Source organism: Moschus berezovskii, chromosome 20, assembly GCF_049115385.1.
Source record: "Moschus berezovskii isolate FMDL1 chromosome 20, NW_MosBer_1.0, whole genome shotgun sequence".
In the NCBI taxonomy this organism is placed as follows: domain Eukaryota; kingdom Metazoa; phylum Chordata; class Mammalia; order Artiodactyla; family Moschidae; genus Moschus; species Moschus berezovskii.
This window is the reverse complement of record NC_142479.1, coordinates 66,702,632-66,721,022: the sequence shown is the minus strand read 5'-3', so window position 1 is coordinate 66,721,022 and position 18,391 is coordinate 66,702,632. Positions and strand designations below refer to the sequence as shown.

At 43.5% G+C, this 18,391-nt stretch overlaps 1 protein-coding gene across 1 annotated transcript in view; it reads right to left on the bottom strand.

Annotated features, from left to right (window-relative positions):
- RNF157 (ring finger protein 157) overlaps positions 1-18,391 on the bottom strand; it is an 81,887-nt gene that overhangs the window by 49,156 nt on the left and 14,340 nt on the right. Inside the window, exon 2 of the mRNA XM_055408538.2 lies at positions 7,948-8,066. Coding sequence (XP_055264513.2) covers positions 7,948-8,066 — 119 coding nt within the window. The remainder of the gene's footprint in view (positions 1-7,947; positions 8,067-18,391) is intronic.

The following is an 18,391-nucleotide window of genomic DNA, read 5'->3' as shown; positions in this document are numbered from 1 at the left end:
TATTTCCTTCCTGTGCTCAGCGGTAATCCTTTTTCTATTTTTAGAGAAAATGTAAATGCTTTCAATTAAAAAATAAAAACATGTCCACTGAGGAAAATTCAAACAACACAGAAGGATATGAAGAAAGTACCTCCCCCGTCACTGATGTAGCCCCAAGAGTTACCCCTGTCACAGGTTCAAATGCTGTGTGCTCATGTATTTTTATGCAACCCGTAAATATCAACATAAATGTATGCACAAATATTTCATACACTGTTACTAATACTTTTATCAGAAGTGAAACCAGACTCTACATTATATATAGCAAATTGCTTTTCTTGGTAAATGATGTGGTCATGTATATATTTTCATCTCAGTAAATAGAGCTCTACCTTATTTTTGGCTGAGTACTAGTTCATAGTATAGACACGCTATGATTTATCTGATGATTCCTGCCTAATGTGTGGAAAACCCACACGTATCTGGTGTCAAAGTGAATCAGCGCTGCAGGAGAATACTGAGAGCAGAGGAGACACACAGAAGTATGTTCCTCCTCTACACGGACAATCGGAGACGAGCGATAGCTGGGCCATAGGTGAAAATGAAATGCGTATTGCAAACTGAATGTCCAAAAAAATAAAAAACAGCTGTAGTACCATTATAAAGGAAGAGCGGGAAAGAAGACAGTCAAAAGGCAAAAAGTTCAATTTAATACAGACATACACCCACACACTCCCTCCATGGACTTTACATTGTGCCATGGACTCACGGCATCACTGACTCAGTGGACATGAGTTTGAGCAAACTCCAGGAGACAATGAAGAACAGGCAGGCCTGACATGCTCAATTCATGGGGTCGCAAAGAGTCAGACAGGACTTAGCGACTGAACAACAACAACAATGGACTCAATTATGCCCCCTCCCCCATTCATACATTGAAGTCCGACTTCCAAAGTGACTACATTTGGAGATGGGGCTTTTGAAAGGTAATGAGGTTAGATAGGGCTTCCTTTGGAGAAGGCGATGCAACCCACTCCAGTACTCTTGCCTGGAAAACCCCATGGACGGAGAAGCCTGGTAGGCTGCAGTCCATGGGGTCGCTAAGAGTCGGACATGACTTAGTGACTAAACAACAACATACGGTTAGATAAAGTCATAAGGGTGGGCTCCCTCAAGATGGGAACTGAAAGAGAGCTATCATTCTCTCTTTCCTTTTTGGCTGCACTGAGAAGCCTACAGAATCTCAATTCCCCAACCAGGGACTGAAACCCGACCCCTGGCAGTGAAAGCCCAGAATCCTAACCACTAGGGAACTCCCAGGTTCTTTCTGCCATATAAGACCCGGTAACAGAGTCGGACACGACTGAAGTGACTTAGCAGCAGCAGCAGCAGGCAGTCATCACAAGTAAGAAAGAGGGCCTTCACTGGCAACCTGGTCGGCTGGCACCTTGATCCTGGACTTCTCAGCCTCCAGAACCATGAAAAATGAGTATGTGTTGTTTCAGCCACCCAGCCTATGGTATTTTGTTACGGCAGCCTGCGTAGACGAATAGAGGCTCTAAGGCCATAGATATCACTGTACCTGTGACCAAACTGCCTGGTTACACTGGGGCCCGGGCACAAAACAACCTTCAGACAAAACCCCTGCAGAGCGCCCTGTTTAAGTGGCAGCTGCCCCCAGGGGCTCTGCTCCTCCACGTCCTTTGCCTTGACTTCTCCCTTTTCCTCAACTCGAACTGCCCAGAACTCTTGGATCCTTTAATGTTAATATCCTAGTTCAGGTACTTTTCATTCTTAACTAACGTAGACTATGACTTCTGGGCCATTTTTGCCTTCTGAGATGGCCCACATTCTGCCTATGGAGTGTGTTTCTCTCTAGATAAATGCAGTTTTTATCTTAAAAGTAAGATAAACTACGACTTCCTAAATGGTCTCTTCCTCTCTTTCTGATTCACTCTACACTCTGACTTGATTTAAAGAATTAACTTTCTAAAATGGAAATCAAAGCACTATAGTTGTCACTGTTCGAATTCTTAAAATAATCCAGCAAGATGGATATTTTTTTAAATGCCTCTGGAGTCAAGATATCTCTCGATAACTGACAATCCTAAGGTCACTAAACCTCCAAATGATTTAGAGTTTTAATGATTTAGTTTATTTACCTCAATAAAATAAAATCTAGGACTTCCCTGGTGCTGCAGTGGATAGGAATCCGCCTGCGAGTGCAGGGGACATGGGTTCAATCCCTGGTCGGGAAGGATTCCACATGCCATGGAGCATACTAAGCCTGTGTGCCACAACTATTGAAGCCCGAGCTTGAGAGCCCAGGAGCCACAATTACAGAGCCTGTGTGCCTAGATCTCCACCATAAGAGAAGCCTCCACAATGAGAAACCTATGCACCACAAGGAAGAGTAGCCCCCTGCTTGTCGCAATTAGAGAAATCCCAAGCAAAGCAAACGAAGATCCAGTGCAGCCATAAAAAAAAAGAAAAAAGAACTCTTAAAGAAAAAAGATCTAATGCAATAAACGACCAAAAACCCAGCATCCGTTCTTCTGCCACCCAGGGAAGGGGAGGGTGGCCTCAACTGTGATGTACAAACACCACCATCTCATCTCCTCTATACAGAGACCGGAGCAGAAGGACCTGTAGAATCCCTGTTCACTACTTAATATAGTTCCCCAACAACCAGTGAGGGGATTTGTCTGGTGGTCCAATGGTTAAGACTCTGCAAGGGGCATGAGTTTGATCCCTAGTCTGGGAACTAAGATCCCACCTGTCACGTGGCTTGGCCAAGAAAATAAAAAAATGAAATAAAACAAGAAAAAAAAAATCACAATTAACTTAAAAAAAAAAAGTGAGTATGTGCTCCACCCAGAACTGTAATTGCAGAAATAACCAACCTGAAAGGCTAGCAAGTGCAGCTAACATTGTTGCATACATCTCTTCCTTCAGCAATTCCAATGCATTTTTCAAGCATGACATTCCTACAAAGTCAGAACAGCCTCCCTGTTACAAGTGGGTAATTTGAGATCCTGAGTGATGGACCCTTGCCAGGGTTGCAAAGAATTTGGGTTGCAATCTTCATTGCCAGGGTTGCAATAGTAAGATGTATGTAAAACTTGCAATCTTGATTCTGACTTCTCTTCAACCGTCTTTCCACATACACACACACTCTGGTTCTTTAAATCTGACCTGAAGACTTGGTAATACATCTGACTTTGACGGATGGATTATCCTAAGTGGGAGATGAGCTTCAGTAAAAACTACAGGCTGAGCCATTGCTGAATGGTACTCATCTGAGTCTGATCATTCAGAAGATGACAAGAAATACGACAAGTCCCAGAAGCCAGGAAGTCTATGGCCTTTATGACTTAATCTAACCATGTATTTCAACATACTGTGTCCCCATCTCTGGAAAGAGGAGCCATTCCTGCCTGGGGCTGCTGGATGGCTTTATAAGGCTGTTCTCTTTCCTCTGCAACCCGACGCCCATCTACCGACACTGAGATATATTAACAGAGAGTAGAGGTCAGCTTCGGAGAACTCAAGTGACCAGTCAGCCTTCAGTCGCTGGGCCTTCCCCTGAACAAGCTGGCGTGCGCTAACAGCAGGCGGCCAAGGTCAGGTCAGCCGGTGGAATTACACACCGAATACAAGTTCTCTCAAGAGACACTCGTGAGAACGTGTCACGGCCATGCTGGCTACTCTCTCCACATTTCACAAACTGCCCTCGAGGATCTACTCAGACTCACATACAAGATGTGGGCAGGGGTCCTGAGTACCCCCAACCTGACCAGCAGGAAAGGGCAGGGGGCCCCAGGCTCTGGAGTTGGACTGCTGGGTTCAAATCCTGAGTCAGTCACTTCCAGGCTTGGCCATCTTTGCTTCAGTTCTTTGTGTCTCTTGTTTTTCATCCATCAAATCAGGACCTTCCTCGTTAGGGTGTGAGGATGTAACCGAGCAGACCCTACAGGGCCTTCCCTGGACAGGCCTTCCCCCTTACCCTCTGCTTCAGCTCCTCTCTGAAGCACCTCGATAACCGTATTTGATGCAGATTTCCTGAGCTGTTTTGCAGATCTGAAAAAACTCCCACCAAATGGAAGAACTAGTTGATGACCAGCAGCACCTAGCCCCAGGCCTCCTGGAGCCTGAGGACTGATAAAGTGAACCCCTGTGAAACCCCCTGCTCCCCCCTTATCAGCCAGTCGGAGACCTGTGCACAAGGCGATCACATACCTTGCAACACCGCCCACCCCTGCCTCGCCTGCCATTTCAAAGTGCTGTGCTGAAACTCACTGGAGAGCTGAGGCTTTTGACAGCAGGAGCCACCCATCTCCTTGCACGGTCCTGCAACAAACCTTTCTCTGCTCCAAACTCTGACGTTTCAGTTTGGCCTCATTGTGCATCGCCCTCGAACTTGCATTAACAAGGACACAAAGAGTTAACACACACAGAGAACTTGGAACAACCGGGCCTGGCAAACGGTAAGGGTTCACTAAATGTTAGCTCTTATTAACTAAGAGAGGGGAGAAGCAAAGGGAAACTTGTTTCATTCTCTACTTCCACCTCCCTCTTTGAAGTTACTCCGATTTGCTTTCTTGACATGAAACAATGATGTCCTTGGAAAACATTTGCTCTGTGCAACTTGAAGCATGTTTAATGATTAGTCCACAAAAACAACAACAAAAAGGCCAATGTTGATGCTTCCTTGGGAGAAAGCCTGAAAGTGAAGGTCAACGCTGCTCTCCGGGGCTCCTGGAAGAGCTCGGTCATTCATGGGCTCACAGAAGTGTAAACAAAATGGTTACACTTTGGGGAGGTTTGTCAGCCAGCATAAACCTCAAAACGAGCCTAAAGAAGTGTTCCCTTGTTTTAAAATCACCTTTATGGCCTGAAAAAGTTTTTTTTAAAAAACCTACACTTTAAAAAAGTATATAAACTATTCTGACACCAGAGGAAAGAAAAAAGGGAGGAAGAAGCGGATGCAAATGGCCAAGCCCCTGTGAGAAGAAAGGGTATTTTTCAAGCATGAGCCCACTTCCAGGAAGTAAGGGAGTTCTTATCTGGCTCAAGCAGAAAAAAAGATTATTCTACTCTAAAGGCTAAGGTAACAGTAGAAAAATCAGACAGTAAACATTTGATAAGTATCAGTTGTCATAATTGACTGTGAAGCAGAAAGTACTTGGTATTCTGAAAGTACTGTTCAACTAAGAATTGGTTTCCGAGGTGGCACAGTGAAGAATCCAACTACCAATGCAGGAGATGTAGGTTTGATGCCTGAGTGGGGAAGACCCCCCTGGAGAAGGAAATGGTTTCCCACTCCCGTATTCTTGCCTGGAAAATTCCATGCACAGAGGAGCCTGGGGGCAGGGGGTGGGGGGCTATAGTTCATGGGATCACAAAGAGTTGGGCATGACTGAGCACACAGCACCGGGGTGTAGTGGGGGGTTGTCACTCCAGATAGAAAGGTGTTGTTAGTCGCTCAGTTGCTTCTGACTCTTTGTGACCCCACATACTATAGCCTCCCAAGCTCTTCTGTCCATAGAGTTTTCCAGGCAAGAATACTGGACTGGGTTGCCATTCCCTTCTCCAGGGGATCGAACTCGGGTCTCCTGTATCGCAGACAGATTCTTTACCTTCTGAGCCATCAGCAAAGCCCAGATGGAAAGGAAGAAAGCAATAAAAACCATCAACAACAACCAAAATGCTTTTTAATTAAAGCTCCAGATGGAAAATCATCATCAGATTAACCTTCCTAAAGACGAAAAAACAAACGATTTCTCTGGGGCGCTCATCTGCCTAAAAAACTTCAGTATTTCCCCAGAGCCTATGGGAGAGAGTAGAACACGTCTTGAGGGAACAGAGCCCCCACCTACCTTTCCAATCTTGCTTCTCCACCAGGAAAGGTCCACTCCTGTCAGACTGGCTTTCTTATTCGTTCCAGGGGAGGAACAAACCATGCTCATTTCAGCTTTGTATCCCCAGCGCCTACCACAGTACCTGGCACACAGTAGTTTCTCAGTAAATGGTTGCTGATTTGACAGAAATGTGAACACTTTCACGCCTGTGTTCTGTGCCTCCCTTCAGGGAAGCCCCTCGCCCACCCACCTCATGAAAACTCAGCCATCCTCCAAGGCCTCCTCAAAACCAGCACCAAAGCATCAGCCCTTGTGATTCCCCTCCCCCACTCTCTATACCTACAGAATCCCAGCCCTTTCAGACCTTGATCGCTATTGAAATATCTCTTGTTCCTGTGTTTGGCCTGACCCACTAAAATAGGAGTTTCTGGAGAACAGCAGGATATTTTGAAGCAAAAAGAAGCAGTGGGAAGGTTATTGATCTGTGGCTAGGCAGATCTAGTTATGTGGCTTTGGGAAAAATTTTCTGAAAGCATTTTGAACAGGGCCTGGAACACTGTGCACTTCATAAAGACTACTGGGCTTCCCTGGTGGCTCAACGGTGAAGAATTCACCTGCATTGCAGGAGATGTGGGTTCAGTCCCTGGGTTGGGAAGATCCTCTGAACAAGAAAATAGAAACCCACTCCGGTATTCTGGCCTGGAAAATCCCATGGACAGAGGAGCCTGGTGGGCTACAGTCCATGGGGTCATAAAAGAGTCGGACACGACTGAGTGACTAAACAAAAACAACAAAAAAGCTGTTACCACTGTTCAGCTCTCGGAACCTCAGTTCTCTTGCTTAAAAAATAGGTAGGGTTTTTTTAAAATATAGTTTTGTTTTTATTTATTTATTTTTTGGCCTTGCCACGAGTTATGTGGGATCTTAGTACCTGGATTAGGGATTGAACCCTGGCCCCTGCATTGGAAGTGCGGAGTCTTAACCACTGGATCACCAGGGAAGTCCTAAAGTGGGTCTTTATGAAGATTAGCAATAATGTCTGAAAAGTCTCTAGGGCCTTCCTTAGCGCAAAGTGGCCAATCAGTAGCCACATGGCAGCCTTTGTGCAAAGCTTCATGCTGGGTGCAGAGAAAATGCCCCATAAACATTTATGGAATGGGTTGAATGAATGGACAGAGACAGTCTGATATCAACTCAGATACTGAGGGGAAATTTGTCAGTCATTCATTCAACAGACCTTTATGAAAGGCTTATCACAATGTCCCAGGCTTTGTTCTGGGTGCTGGGTTTCGACAGTGGCACAGCCCCCTTGCCCTGGGAAATGTACCTTCTGATGCAAAAGGCAGATAATAGAGGTGACAAGGCAACAGAAGCTTATGTGGTATTAGGAAGAATTGATGTTTTCTAATTGTGGTGCTAGAGAAGACTCTTGAGAGTCCCTTGGACTGCAAGGAGATCAAACCAGTCAATCCTAAAGGAAATCAACCCTGAATATTCATTGGAAGGACTGATGCTGAAGCTCCATTACTTTGGCCACCTGATGCAAAGAGCTGACTCATTAGAAAAGACCCTGCTGCTGGGAAAGATTGAAGGCAGGAGGAGAAGGGGGTGGCAGAGGATGAGATGGTTGGATGGCATCACTGACTCAATAAACATGAATCTGAGCAAACTCTGGAACAGAGTGAAAGACAGGGAAGCCTGGCATGCTGCAGTCCACGGGGTTGCAAAGCGTTAGACAGGATTGATCGACTGAAAACAACAACGTGGCGTTAGCTGCTATGAAGGAATGAAAAGCAAGGTGAGGACGAGCTAGGGACTGGGAAGGGAAGTCTGCAGAGGTGGCGCTGAGGCAGGGCTTCAGAGGGGCAGATCCTAGGAGAGCTGGGTTTTGTGAGCTGTCCTCACCCTCAGGCAGACCGGGTACTTTTCCACGGGGCAGCCTCTGGTGCCAGGAGATCCTGCTCCACCAAAGAGGCTGCAGTCTGGCTCCTCTCAACTCAGACCAAGCCGCAGACATTGCTGAACCAGCAATTACAAACTTATTTTGACAAGACTATTTGACTCGGCCACTTAGCCCCGAGTGGAAGTAAACAGATGATAACCATACCGCCACTGGTCTGTTCCCCAGAAAGTTCAGATCGCTGTTTTCTCCGAACAAGTAGCCTTCGGGGTGAGTTGAATCAAACTTCTCTCCTCCCATAATGAAGTGGCTGGCAAAATAGCTTCCTAGAGGGCGGGAGACAGAAACCAGTCAAACTAAGCCAAGTGAACAAGCCGATTCAGGGGGAAAGAAAAAAAATGTTAACCCTTCAACAAAAAATTACAGCCATTTCTAACCCTAGGAAAACTTTCTTCTCTTGATTGGGGATAATGGCACAAAATACGCAAAATCCTAGCAGTGAGAACCCAAGACATCAAATATAAAATAGATCACTGTTTTTCTTTTGACATTCTTTTTTGGGGGTTGTACCTCACGTGGGATTTCTCTAGTTGCGGCGACTGAGGGCCTCTCTTGTGGTGGCACGCTGGCTCAGTGGTCGCAGCACACGGGCTTAGCTGCCCTGTGGCATGTGAGATCTTCCCAGGCCAGGGATCAAATCCCCCGTCCCCCACACTGGCAGTCAGATTCTTAACCACCGCATCACCGGGGAAGTCCCTTTTGACATTCTTAATTGAATCTTTACCTATCACACCAAGAAGCAAAAAACCAGAAGGCCCCACCATGCACAGTAATGAATATATACATATGTATTTTGCTCCTGAATTTTTTCCCCTTACACTTGAAGTGGTTATTCCTTATTCTGCATGTACTCATGAACCTTAACTGCAGGTATCAGGATGCACACACGTACATATGTCCCTTTGCCTAGATTTTTTGTACACCAGCTCATACCCAAACACAGTGGTCTCAGCATTTCCCTGCCAATTCCGTGTATACCTCCATCACCCTCCACAATGGAGGCTCCTTGTGTTCCATATTTGCTTCAAAATGATGGTTTAATAGGAAAATAAAAATTAAGTAATACTTCCCCAGGCTTTACCAATCAACTACCACACAGACTCTTGCCTGGAAAATTCCATGGACAAAGGAGCCTGGCAGGCTGGAGTCCACTGTGTCTCAAAGAGTCAGACACACCTAAGCGCTTGGGCACTCACATACCACACAGATTATATTGCTTAACTGGACAAGTTTAGTGATTTTGAAAGACACAGACATGCATATACACCCTAGTCCCAAATTCATTACCAGTCTTCATGGCCAAGGTTTCAGGGACATCAGTCAGGCCCCACCTTGACCAGCCAGGAGGCAGGAATATTTTCAACTCTACACTAACCAGAGGCAATCCGCAGGCAGGGTCAGGATCTCCAAGTGCCTTATCCAGACAGGGGGAGGAAGCGAGCCAGGACACGATGGCACTAAGTAACCAAGGGAGGCTTAGGTAACACTGCCCATTCCATCTGGGAACACTTTCCAAATCTGATTAAATGCATGCTTCTCACAGACTGGATCAACAACAGGTCCTACCGCACAGCACAGGGAACTATGTCCAAAATTCTGTGATAAATCACAGTGGAAAAGAGTATAAAAAAGAATGTATATATAACTGTACAGCAGAAATTAACACATTGTAAATCAACTAATTATATGTCAATAAACACAAAACAGTAACAACAACAAACCCCAAATGCTTCTCAGCCCACATTTCTATAATCTAATTCTCCCATAAAGGTAAACTGTTCAAAAGTGAGTGACTCGGCCATATCGTATTCTATCAATGCTCTCATATACCCCAGTTCTTGGATCAATACAAAGAGCTTACGAATCAGCAGAAGTCTTCTTTAGATGTGTTATATGGCTAGGATAAATGTTTCAATTTTTTAGGTTTACAGAAAACTCTAAAAATTGAGATTCAGCATTTTCAGCCTGTGAAGACAGGAAAGTTCTAACAGGAAAACGGAATCAAACATTCATTTTCTTTTTGAATTTTCTACACATGGAGTTGCTTTGGTCTAGGAACACATTAAACAAAACAATATGCATAAAATCCCTTGCCACAAAATGAGGCAATTCTTTAATTAACCAGCAAGCAGGAAAACATTATTTGAGAGTCGTTGTTATTTTAATTCCTAAGTCGTGTCTGACTCTTTGGGACCCCAGGGACCATAGCCTGCCAGGCTCCTCTGTCCACTGGCTTCTTCAGGCAAGAACACTGGAGTGGGTTGCTATTTCCTTCTCCAGGGAATCTTCCTGACCAAGGGATTGAACCCACATCTTCGGCACTAGCAGGTGGATTCTTTTACCACTGAGTCACCTGGAAAGCCCCTTATTTGAGGGTAAAAGCAACTGAAACCAAAGCAATTGAGGAGGAACCCTTGAATGTTACCCATCAACATGAAAACACACAGGGGCAGCCATCTGCAGTGATACACAGTGCGGTTCATCATTTAGGAGCTTAGTTATAAATTATTTATGTCTAGTACTTGCTAGCCCTATTTTCCACGTGCATAATTTATAGAGAAGGAGGGCCTAGCTGTCACAAACAGAAGCAGCCATCTCAAAGAATTTGTCATTTACTGTCAAACATTAGCAAAACATATTTTCTACACATTAGACATTATACATTTACTATACATTAGGTGAAATTAGGAAAGATGTTTACATTAATGGCCGGCTTGCTCAGATCATGAATAAAGAATGGGGAGAAGCAGGTTCAGTGTCTGGAGTGGTACCGGCTGAGTTCAATCTGGGACACGCTGAGTTTCCAGGACCTGGGAGCCATCAGGTGAGGGACGTGGGGACAATGAAATCAACGGATAATCAGCTTACACATGGTAGTGATTGATCCTAGCAAGAGAAGAGCATTAATGGCTTCAGGGTTAAAGGCTTCAGGGTTAAAGCATTAAAGATGGCAGGATTCTACCGGAAATGCCCTTTTGGGGACAGCCATGATAATAAATGAAATTACCCAGAAAGCAGTGTGTAGAGCTAACTGTAGCTTTGTCTGGCATTTTATTTTTTAACTTTTTATTTTTAAATAAATCTATTCAGCTGCACAGGACCTTGGTTGAGGCATGTGAACTCTTATTTGTTGAATATGGGATCTAGTTTCCTGATCAGGGATCATACTTGGGCCCCCTGGAATAGAAGTTTGCTGTCTTAGCCACTGGACCACCAGGGAAGTCTCTATTTTATTTTATGACTATTTAAAAGAAAATAAAATTTTTTTTGGCTGTACTGCACAGCATGTGGGGTCTTAGTTCCCCAACCAGGGATTAAACCCACATCCTCTGCATTGGAAACTCAGTCTTAACCACTGGAGCGCCAGGGAAATCCAGCCCTGCTTGGCATTAAAAATCAAGAGCACGCATATACAAAGACCTAAAAGTAAGGTCAATAATCCACAGGTGAAAAGGAGATTTTTTTCATTTTGAGAGAAGTGTCAATTACACACTGATCTCCCGTGACACACTTAAAATACGAATGCTAATCAGATAAAAGAAAAACTAAACTTAAGACAACCCACATTTTGCTTTTTTTTCCTTTCTTTGAAATTAGACTGGGGAGAGAGCAAACTTGCCATCTGTAGCCTGGGTAAAACATTCTGTTTGCCCAGGCTGCCCAGAGGTGGGGATCAGGGAGCAGTGACCTAGACAGTGTGGCCACATCAACAGATGGGAACACCAAACACACCATCAGTCCCTGAAAAAAAAGTGCCTTGTGGACAGTTTGTGCACATTTTTGCTTCTTAGTGAGAACTGTGCACTAAGGTCAGAAATGGCATGGAAAAAAGAGCTACATGAAAACATTCCTTTGCCTATTTGTGGGCAGGAAACAACATACATGACTAGTAGATTACCTGCAAGTTTTTCATTATTAATTGGCTATAATTTTTATTTATTTTATAGTTTTTATTTTACTTTGTAGGCCACCTATGTAGCTTGTGGGATCTGAGTTCCCTGACCAGGGATCAAACCTGCAGTCCTTGCATAGAAAGTATGGAATCCTAATCACTGGACCTCCAGGGAAGTCCCATAGTTGGCTATAATTTATTAACCACATCATAATTGGAATTCTTTGCAGGCTTTAAGAAGATACATCATGGGACGTCCCTGGTCCAAGGGTTAAGAATCCACCTGCCAATGTAGAGGATGTTGGTTTGATCGCTGGTCCGGGAAGATTCCACATGCCAAGGAACAACTAAGCCCAACAGCCACAACTACTGAGCTCCAGGGCCCAGAGCCCTTGTTTTGCAACAAGAGAAGTCAGTGCACCGAAACTAGAGAGTGGTCCCAGCTCGCCGCAACTAGAGAAAAGCCCTCACAAAGCAATGAAGACCCAGTGCAGCCAATAATAAATTAATTCAATTAAAAAAATCTAAACCTGACTTTAAAAAAGATATCTTGTGGTAATCATTTTGCAAGATACATATAGATCACGTTATCATGCTGTACCCCTTAAACTTACAGAATGTTATTTGTCAATTATATCTCAGTAGAACTGGAAAAAAGAAGCCACATCATACACAAAAATTTTATACGTCTAAGAAAAATGTTTATTGAAATATAGTTGATTTACAATGGTGTGTTAGTTTCAGGAGTATAGCAAGGTGATTCGGTTAGAGATATACTTTTCCATTACAAGTTATTACAAGATCCTGAGTATATAGAGTATAATGGCTTGTGCTACACAGTAGGTCCTTGTTGGTATCTATTTCCCATATAGCAGTGTAGACATTTTAATCCTAAACTCTTAATTTATCACTCACCCCCCAAATTATATTTAAAACATGAGGTGTGTGTGGGAGGAAAAAGGGGGAATTAGTGATTAGTGGGTATAGTTTCAGTTTTGCAAGAAGAAAAAATTGTAAAGATCTTAACACTAATGAACTGTTAACACTTGAAAATGGTTAAGGTGGTAAGTTTAACGTTATGCATTTTTAACCACAATAAAAATAAAATATCAAGGGGGAAAACCCCATAAGGTATGGCCCAGAATGATCAGTACTAGTACAATTTGGTTTTTTTTTTTTAAGTATTAGAGAAAAAAAAAAGTATCCAGATTAAAAAAAAATTACTTACAAGGGAAGAAAATGACACTAGTACTGTTCTTCCAGATCAGCACTGTTCAATAATAATATACCATGACAGGACTTCCCTGGAGGTGCAGTGGTTGACTCTGGTCTCCCTGGTCAGGGAACTAAGATCTCCCATGTCTTGAGGCGTGACCAAAAAAAAGCAAGCCTCATGTGTAATTTTAAATTATCTAAGAGCCATATATTTTAAGTAAAAATAATCAAAATTAATTTGAATATATTTTATTTAATTTAACCCAATTTATTTTATTTGATATCCTAATAACCCAATATATCTAAAATATTACTTCAACATGTAATCAATATAAAAATATTTTCAGGTGCTAGTCACATTCTTTTTTCAACTATCTGCTAAGAAGAATACAGCTATTTGTTACTCAGCATGTGAAAAAGAAATATCTTGGAATTAAAAATCTTAAATAGTTTACCCAATGAACTACACTACTGGGGTATATTCCTAACATCACAATGAAAGTAAATGTTGCTCAGTGGATTCCAGAATTCATGTCTGCTCCAATGAGATACTCTGACGTTTGCCACCAAACCACTATGAACTATTACATCACACAATAAAGGGCAGTTGACACTTTTCATTTTTCTTCAACTCTGTATTTAATGGATACCCTAAATGTTAACAAACAAAAACTCTTAATCTGGGGGGACTTCCCTGGCGGTCCAGTGGTTAAGAATCTGTCTGCCCGTGCAGGGGACACAGGTTCAATCCCTGGTCTGGGAATTGCTACACACCTCGTAGCAACTACTGAGCCCGCATGCCTAGAACTGGTGCTCTGGAACAAGCCACTGCAGTGAGAAGACTACGCACCTCAGGAAGAGTAGCCCCTGCTGGCGGCAACTAGGGGAAGCTTGTGCACAGCCGTGAAGACCCAGAGCAGCCAAAAGCAAAATTAATTAACTTAAAAAAGACAATGATCCTCCCCCCAAACAAACAACAAACAACAGTCTGCAGCCTTCTAGGTTTTCCTATACATAAATAAGCACATTCAAGTTTTCGGTTTTGCTTTACTTTTGTTTTTTAACCTAATTAAAATATTACTCATATTGATCTGCATGTAGCTTTTTTTTCTCTAATGTTAATATTGGCATCTTTCCATGTCTGGACTTATGGACTTATGGATTGACATCATTGTTCTTTTTTTTTTTTTTTCCTGGCCCACTCCAATTGGCTTACAAAATCTTAGTTCCTTGACCAGGGGATTGAACCCAGACCCGGTCGGGTCCTAACCACTGAACCACCAGGGAATTCCTAACCTCATTGTTCTTAATGACTATATAACAACAACCTCTTTTTGAAGGCTTACTCTATATACCTGTAGACTTCCCTGTAGCTGAAACGGTAAAGAATCTGCCTGCCATGCAGGAGACCAGGGTTCGATTCCTGGGTTGAGAAGTTCCTCTGGAGAAGGGAATGGCAATCCACTCCAATATTCTTGCCTGGAGAATTCCATGGACAGAGAAGCCTGGTGGGCTACAGTCCATGGGGTCGCAAAGAGTCGTACACGACTGAGCGACTAACACACACTAACAAATATTACATAGGTTATTCCTCACAACCCTATAAGGTGGGTGTTAACTACTTTTTTATTACCAAAGAGGAATTGACTGCCCAGAGAGGTTAAGGACTTTGTCCAAGGTCACACAGTTAAGAAGAAGCAGTGCCATGCCCCAAATCCAGCTATTTTTATTCCAGAGCCTACGTGTGCTCTTAACCATTATGCTGTAATCCCATTGAGTGTCCAGATTGAATTAACTGTTTCCCTCCTGATAAATGCTCCCTACTCTTTCTAGTTGATGTTGCTTGCCTGGTTTTTTTTGTTTTTACATCTGGAATTTGTCCTTGTGAACTGTGTGAGATAAGGGTTTAATTTTTTTTTTCCAAACAGGAAACATCACTAACATAATTTCTTGACTATTCCATTTCCCCCACTAATTATTTTACTATCTTACTTATTCATGGCTGTGCTGGGTCTTCATTGCTGCTGGGCCGTCTGCAGTTGCGGCGAGTGGGGTTCCTCTGCTCAGGGTGCCTGGGCCTCTCATCGCAGTGGCTTCTCTTGCTGCTCAGTCAGGCTCTAGGATGTCTGGGCTTCAGCAACTGTGGTTCCTGAGCTCCAGAGCACAGGCTCAAAAGCTGTGGCCCATGGGTTCCTCCACTGATTGAAATTTGATTTTTATCATGCGATATACATCTAGATCTGGATCCTCTTCTACTCTGAACAAGTACAATATAGTGGGTTTTTTGTGGGGGGGGCATGCCCTGGAGTCTCAGCTGTGGTGTGCAGGATCTTTTAGTTGTGCCATGTGAACCCTCAATTGCAGCATGTGGGATCTAGTTCCCTGACCTGGGACCAAACCTGGGGCCCCTGCATTGGAAATGTGGTTGTCTTAGCCACTAGATCACCAGGGAAGTCCCACAACATGGTTTTAACAACTGTAGCTTCACAGTATATACAGCAAGGCACACATCAATGGACCCAAACCTTTCCAACCTTCTCAAGTCTCCAACCTTGATCCCTCTACCTATTTTTCTTCTACTTTGTGGAGCGCCTTAAAAACCCAAAGTTTCAATACCTTACAACTTCCCTATATTTGTATTCATCCTTCTTCCCGTCTCAAGAAGATATTCCTATTTTCCCCATCGCAAGCTTAATTTTTCACCTAGGTTCTCATTCCCAACTAACTCTACCTCCTCCAGACCTCGTCAGCAACCATCCTGCTTACTCAAGATTTCTATTCCTCATTCTCCACTGGCTTTTTGTTGGCCTCTACAAACATATTCTCTCCCTGATTTAAAAAACAAATTCCTTAAGATCCAACCACTCACCCATCCATCCATCCACCCATCCATTCACCCACCCATCCACCCACCCACCAACCCATCCATCCATCCGCTCCTCTGTCCTCTGCCTGCTCCCATCCCCACATCCAACAACTCCTCTGATCTTCACAGCACTTTCTACCACTGCGCTGAAACTCTTCTCTGGAACACCAACAGGGCCAACTGTCTTTTCTCACACTTGATTCACCTTGTGAATGCTCAGAAGACTTCAACACTAACTTCTTTCTTTTTCAGTATTTATTTCTTTATGGGACTGCTCTGGGCCTTAGTTGCGGCATGTGGCAGGCTTGCTCTAGTTGTGGTGAGCAGGAGCTACTTTCCCAATGCGGTGAGGGGGCTATGCACCGTGGTGGATTCTCCAGTCGTGGAGCACGGGCTCTAGAGCTTGAGGGCTTCAGGAGCTGCAGCCCTTGGGCTCAGCGGCTGCAGCTCACGGGTTCTATAGCACAAGCTCAGGAGTTGTGGTGGGTGGGCTTAGTTGCCCTGAGGCAGGTGGGATTGTCCCCGACCAGAGATCAAACCCGTGTCCCCCACGCTGGCCAACGGATTCTTAACCACTGGACCACCAGGGAAGTCCTCAAGCTCTTCTCTTTATTTTATTCAATTGGCAATAAAACACTCGGTATTGCCTTTTTAAATATTTATTTATGTATTTGGCTGTGCCAGGAATTAGATGGAGGATTTGGGATCTTCCATGTTCGCTGCATGTGGGATCTAGTTCCCTGACCAGGGATCGAACCTGAGCCCCCTGCATTGGGCGCTCAAAGTCTTAATCACTGGACCACCAGGGAAGTCTCTTTACTGTTATTTTAAAAGCAGTCTTTATTGAGGTATAATATACACAGCATAAATTTCATCCATGCTACAATTCAATGATTTCGGCAACTATTACCACAATCCAGTTGAAAACATCACCACCCCAAAATGCTCCCTCATGTCCATTTACAACTAATTCCCACTCCCACCCTCAGCCTTAAGCAAACCCTGCTCTGCCTTCTATTTCTTTGTATTTGCTGTTTCTAGTCCATACAAATGGACACATACAATAATACATCATCTTATATCTGGCTATTTTCACTTACCACAATATTTTTGGGGTTAATCTGCATTATGTAGCATATATCAATAGCTGCTTTCTTGAAATTGCTGAATAGTATTGCAATGGATGAATATACCTTATTTTGTGAACCCATTCACCACTTGATGGACATTTGGATTACTTTCAGTTTTTTGATCATTATGAGCAATACTGTTATGAACATCTGAACACATGTCTTTGTGTGTATCTATGTCTTCATTTCTTTTGAATAGATTTACTTTTTGGAAGAGCTTCCCTGGTGGCTCAGATGGTAAAGCATCTGCCTGCAATGTGGGAGACCCGGGTTCGATCCCTGGGTTGGGAAGATCTCCTGGAGAAGGAAACAGCAACCCACTCCAGTACTCTTGCCTGGAGAATCCCAAGGATGGAAGGGCCTGGTAGGCTACAGCTTATGGGGTCGCAAAGAGTCAGACACGACTGAGCGACTTCATTTTCACTTTTCACTTTCACTCGTTGGAAAAGACCTTGATGCTGGGAAAGACTGAAGGCAGCAGGAGAGGGGGACGACAGAGGAGGAGATGGTTGGATGCCATCATCGTCTCAATGGACATGAGTTTGAGCAAGCTCCAGGAGATGGTGAAGGACAGGGAAGCACTGGTGTGCTGCAGTTCATGGGGTCGCAAAGAGGTGGACATGACTGAGTGACTGAACAACAATAGGAGTGCAACTGCTAGATGATAAGGTAAATTTATGTTTAACTTTTTAAGACACTCTCAAACTCTTTTCCAAATTAGCCATTACCATTTTGCATTCCCATCCATAAGGTACACCCAATTTCTCTGCATTCTCACCAACACCTGATATTGTCTTTTTTACTGTTGCTTTCCTAGCGGTTTTAAATGCTATCTCATTGTGGTTTTAATTGTATTTCCCTAATAACTACTGATGCTGAGCATCTTTCCATGTGTTTATTGGCTATTCCTGTATCTTCTTTGGAGAAATATCTATTCAACTCTTTTGTCCATTTTTAAATTGAGTTGTCGTCTTAATATTGAGTTGTAAGAGTTGTCAAAATATTCTGGATGTAAATCCTCTATGTGTTTTGCAAATATTTTCATTCAGAAGGTGGCTTGTCTTTTCAACTCCTTAATGTTATTTGAAGTAGAAACATTTTTAATTTGGAAGAAATCCAACTTATCAGTTTTTTCCCTTATGGATTTTGCTTTTGGCATTGTATCAAAGAACTCTGCCCAATCTGAAACAAATATATAGCTTCTCCTATGTCTTCTTTTAGGGGTTTTATAGTTCTAACTCTTGAATCTAAGTCCATTTTTTTTTTTAATTTTGGCCCCATCACAGAGCATGTGGGATCCTCAACCAGGGTTTGAACTCTCGCCCCCTGCATTGGAAGGTAGAGTCTTAACCACTGGACTACCAGGGAAGTCCTCTTTGTTGTCATTTAGTCACTAAGAAGTGTCCGACATTTTTTGTGACCCCATGGACTGTAGCTCACTAGGCTTCCCTGTCCATGGAATTTCCCAGATGAGAACACAGGAGAGGG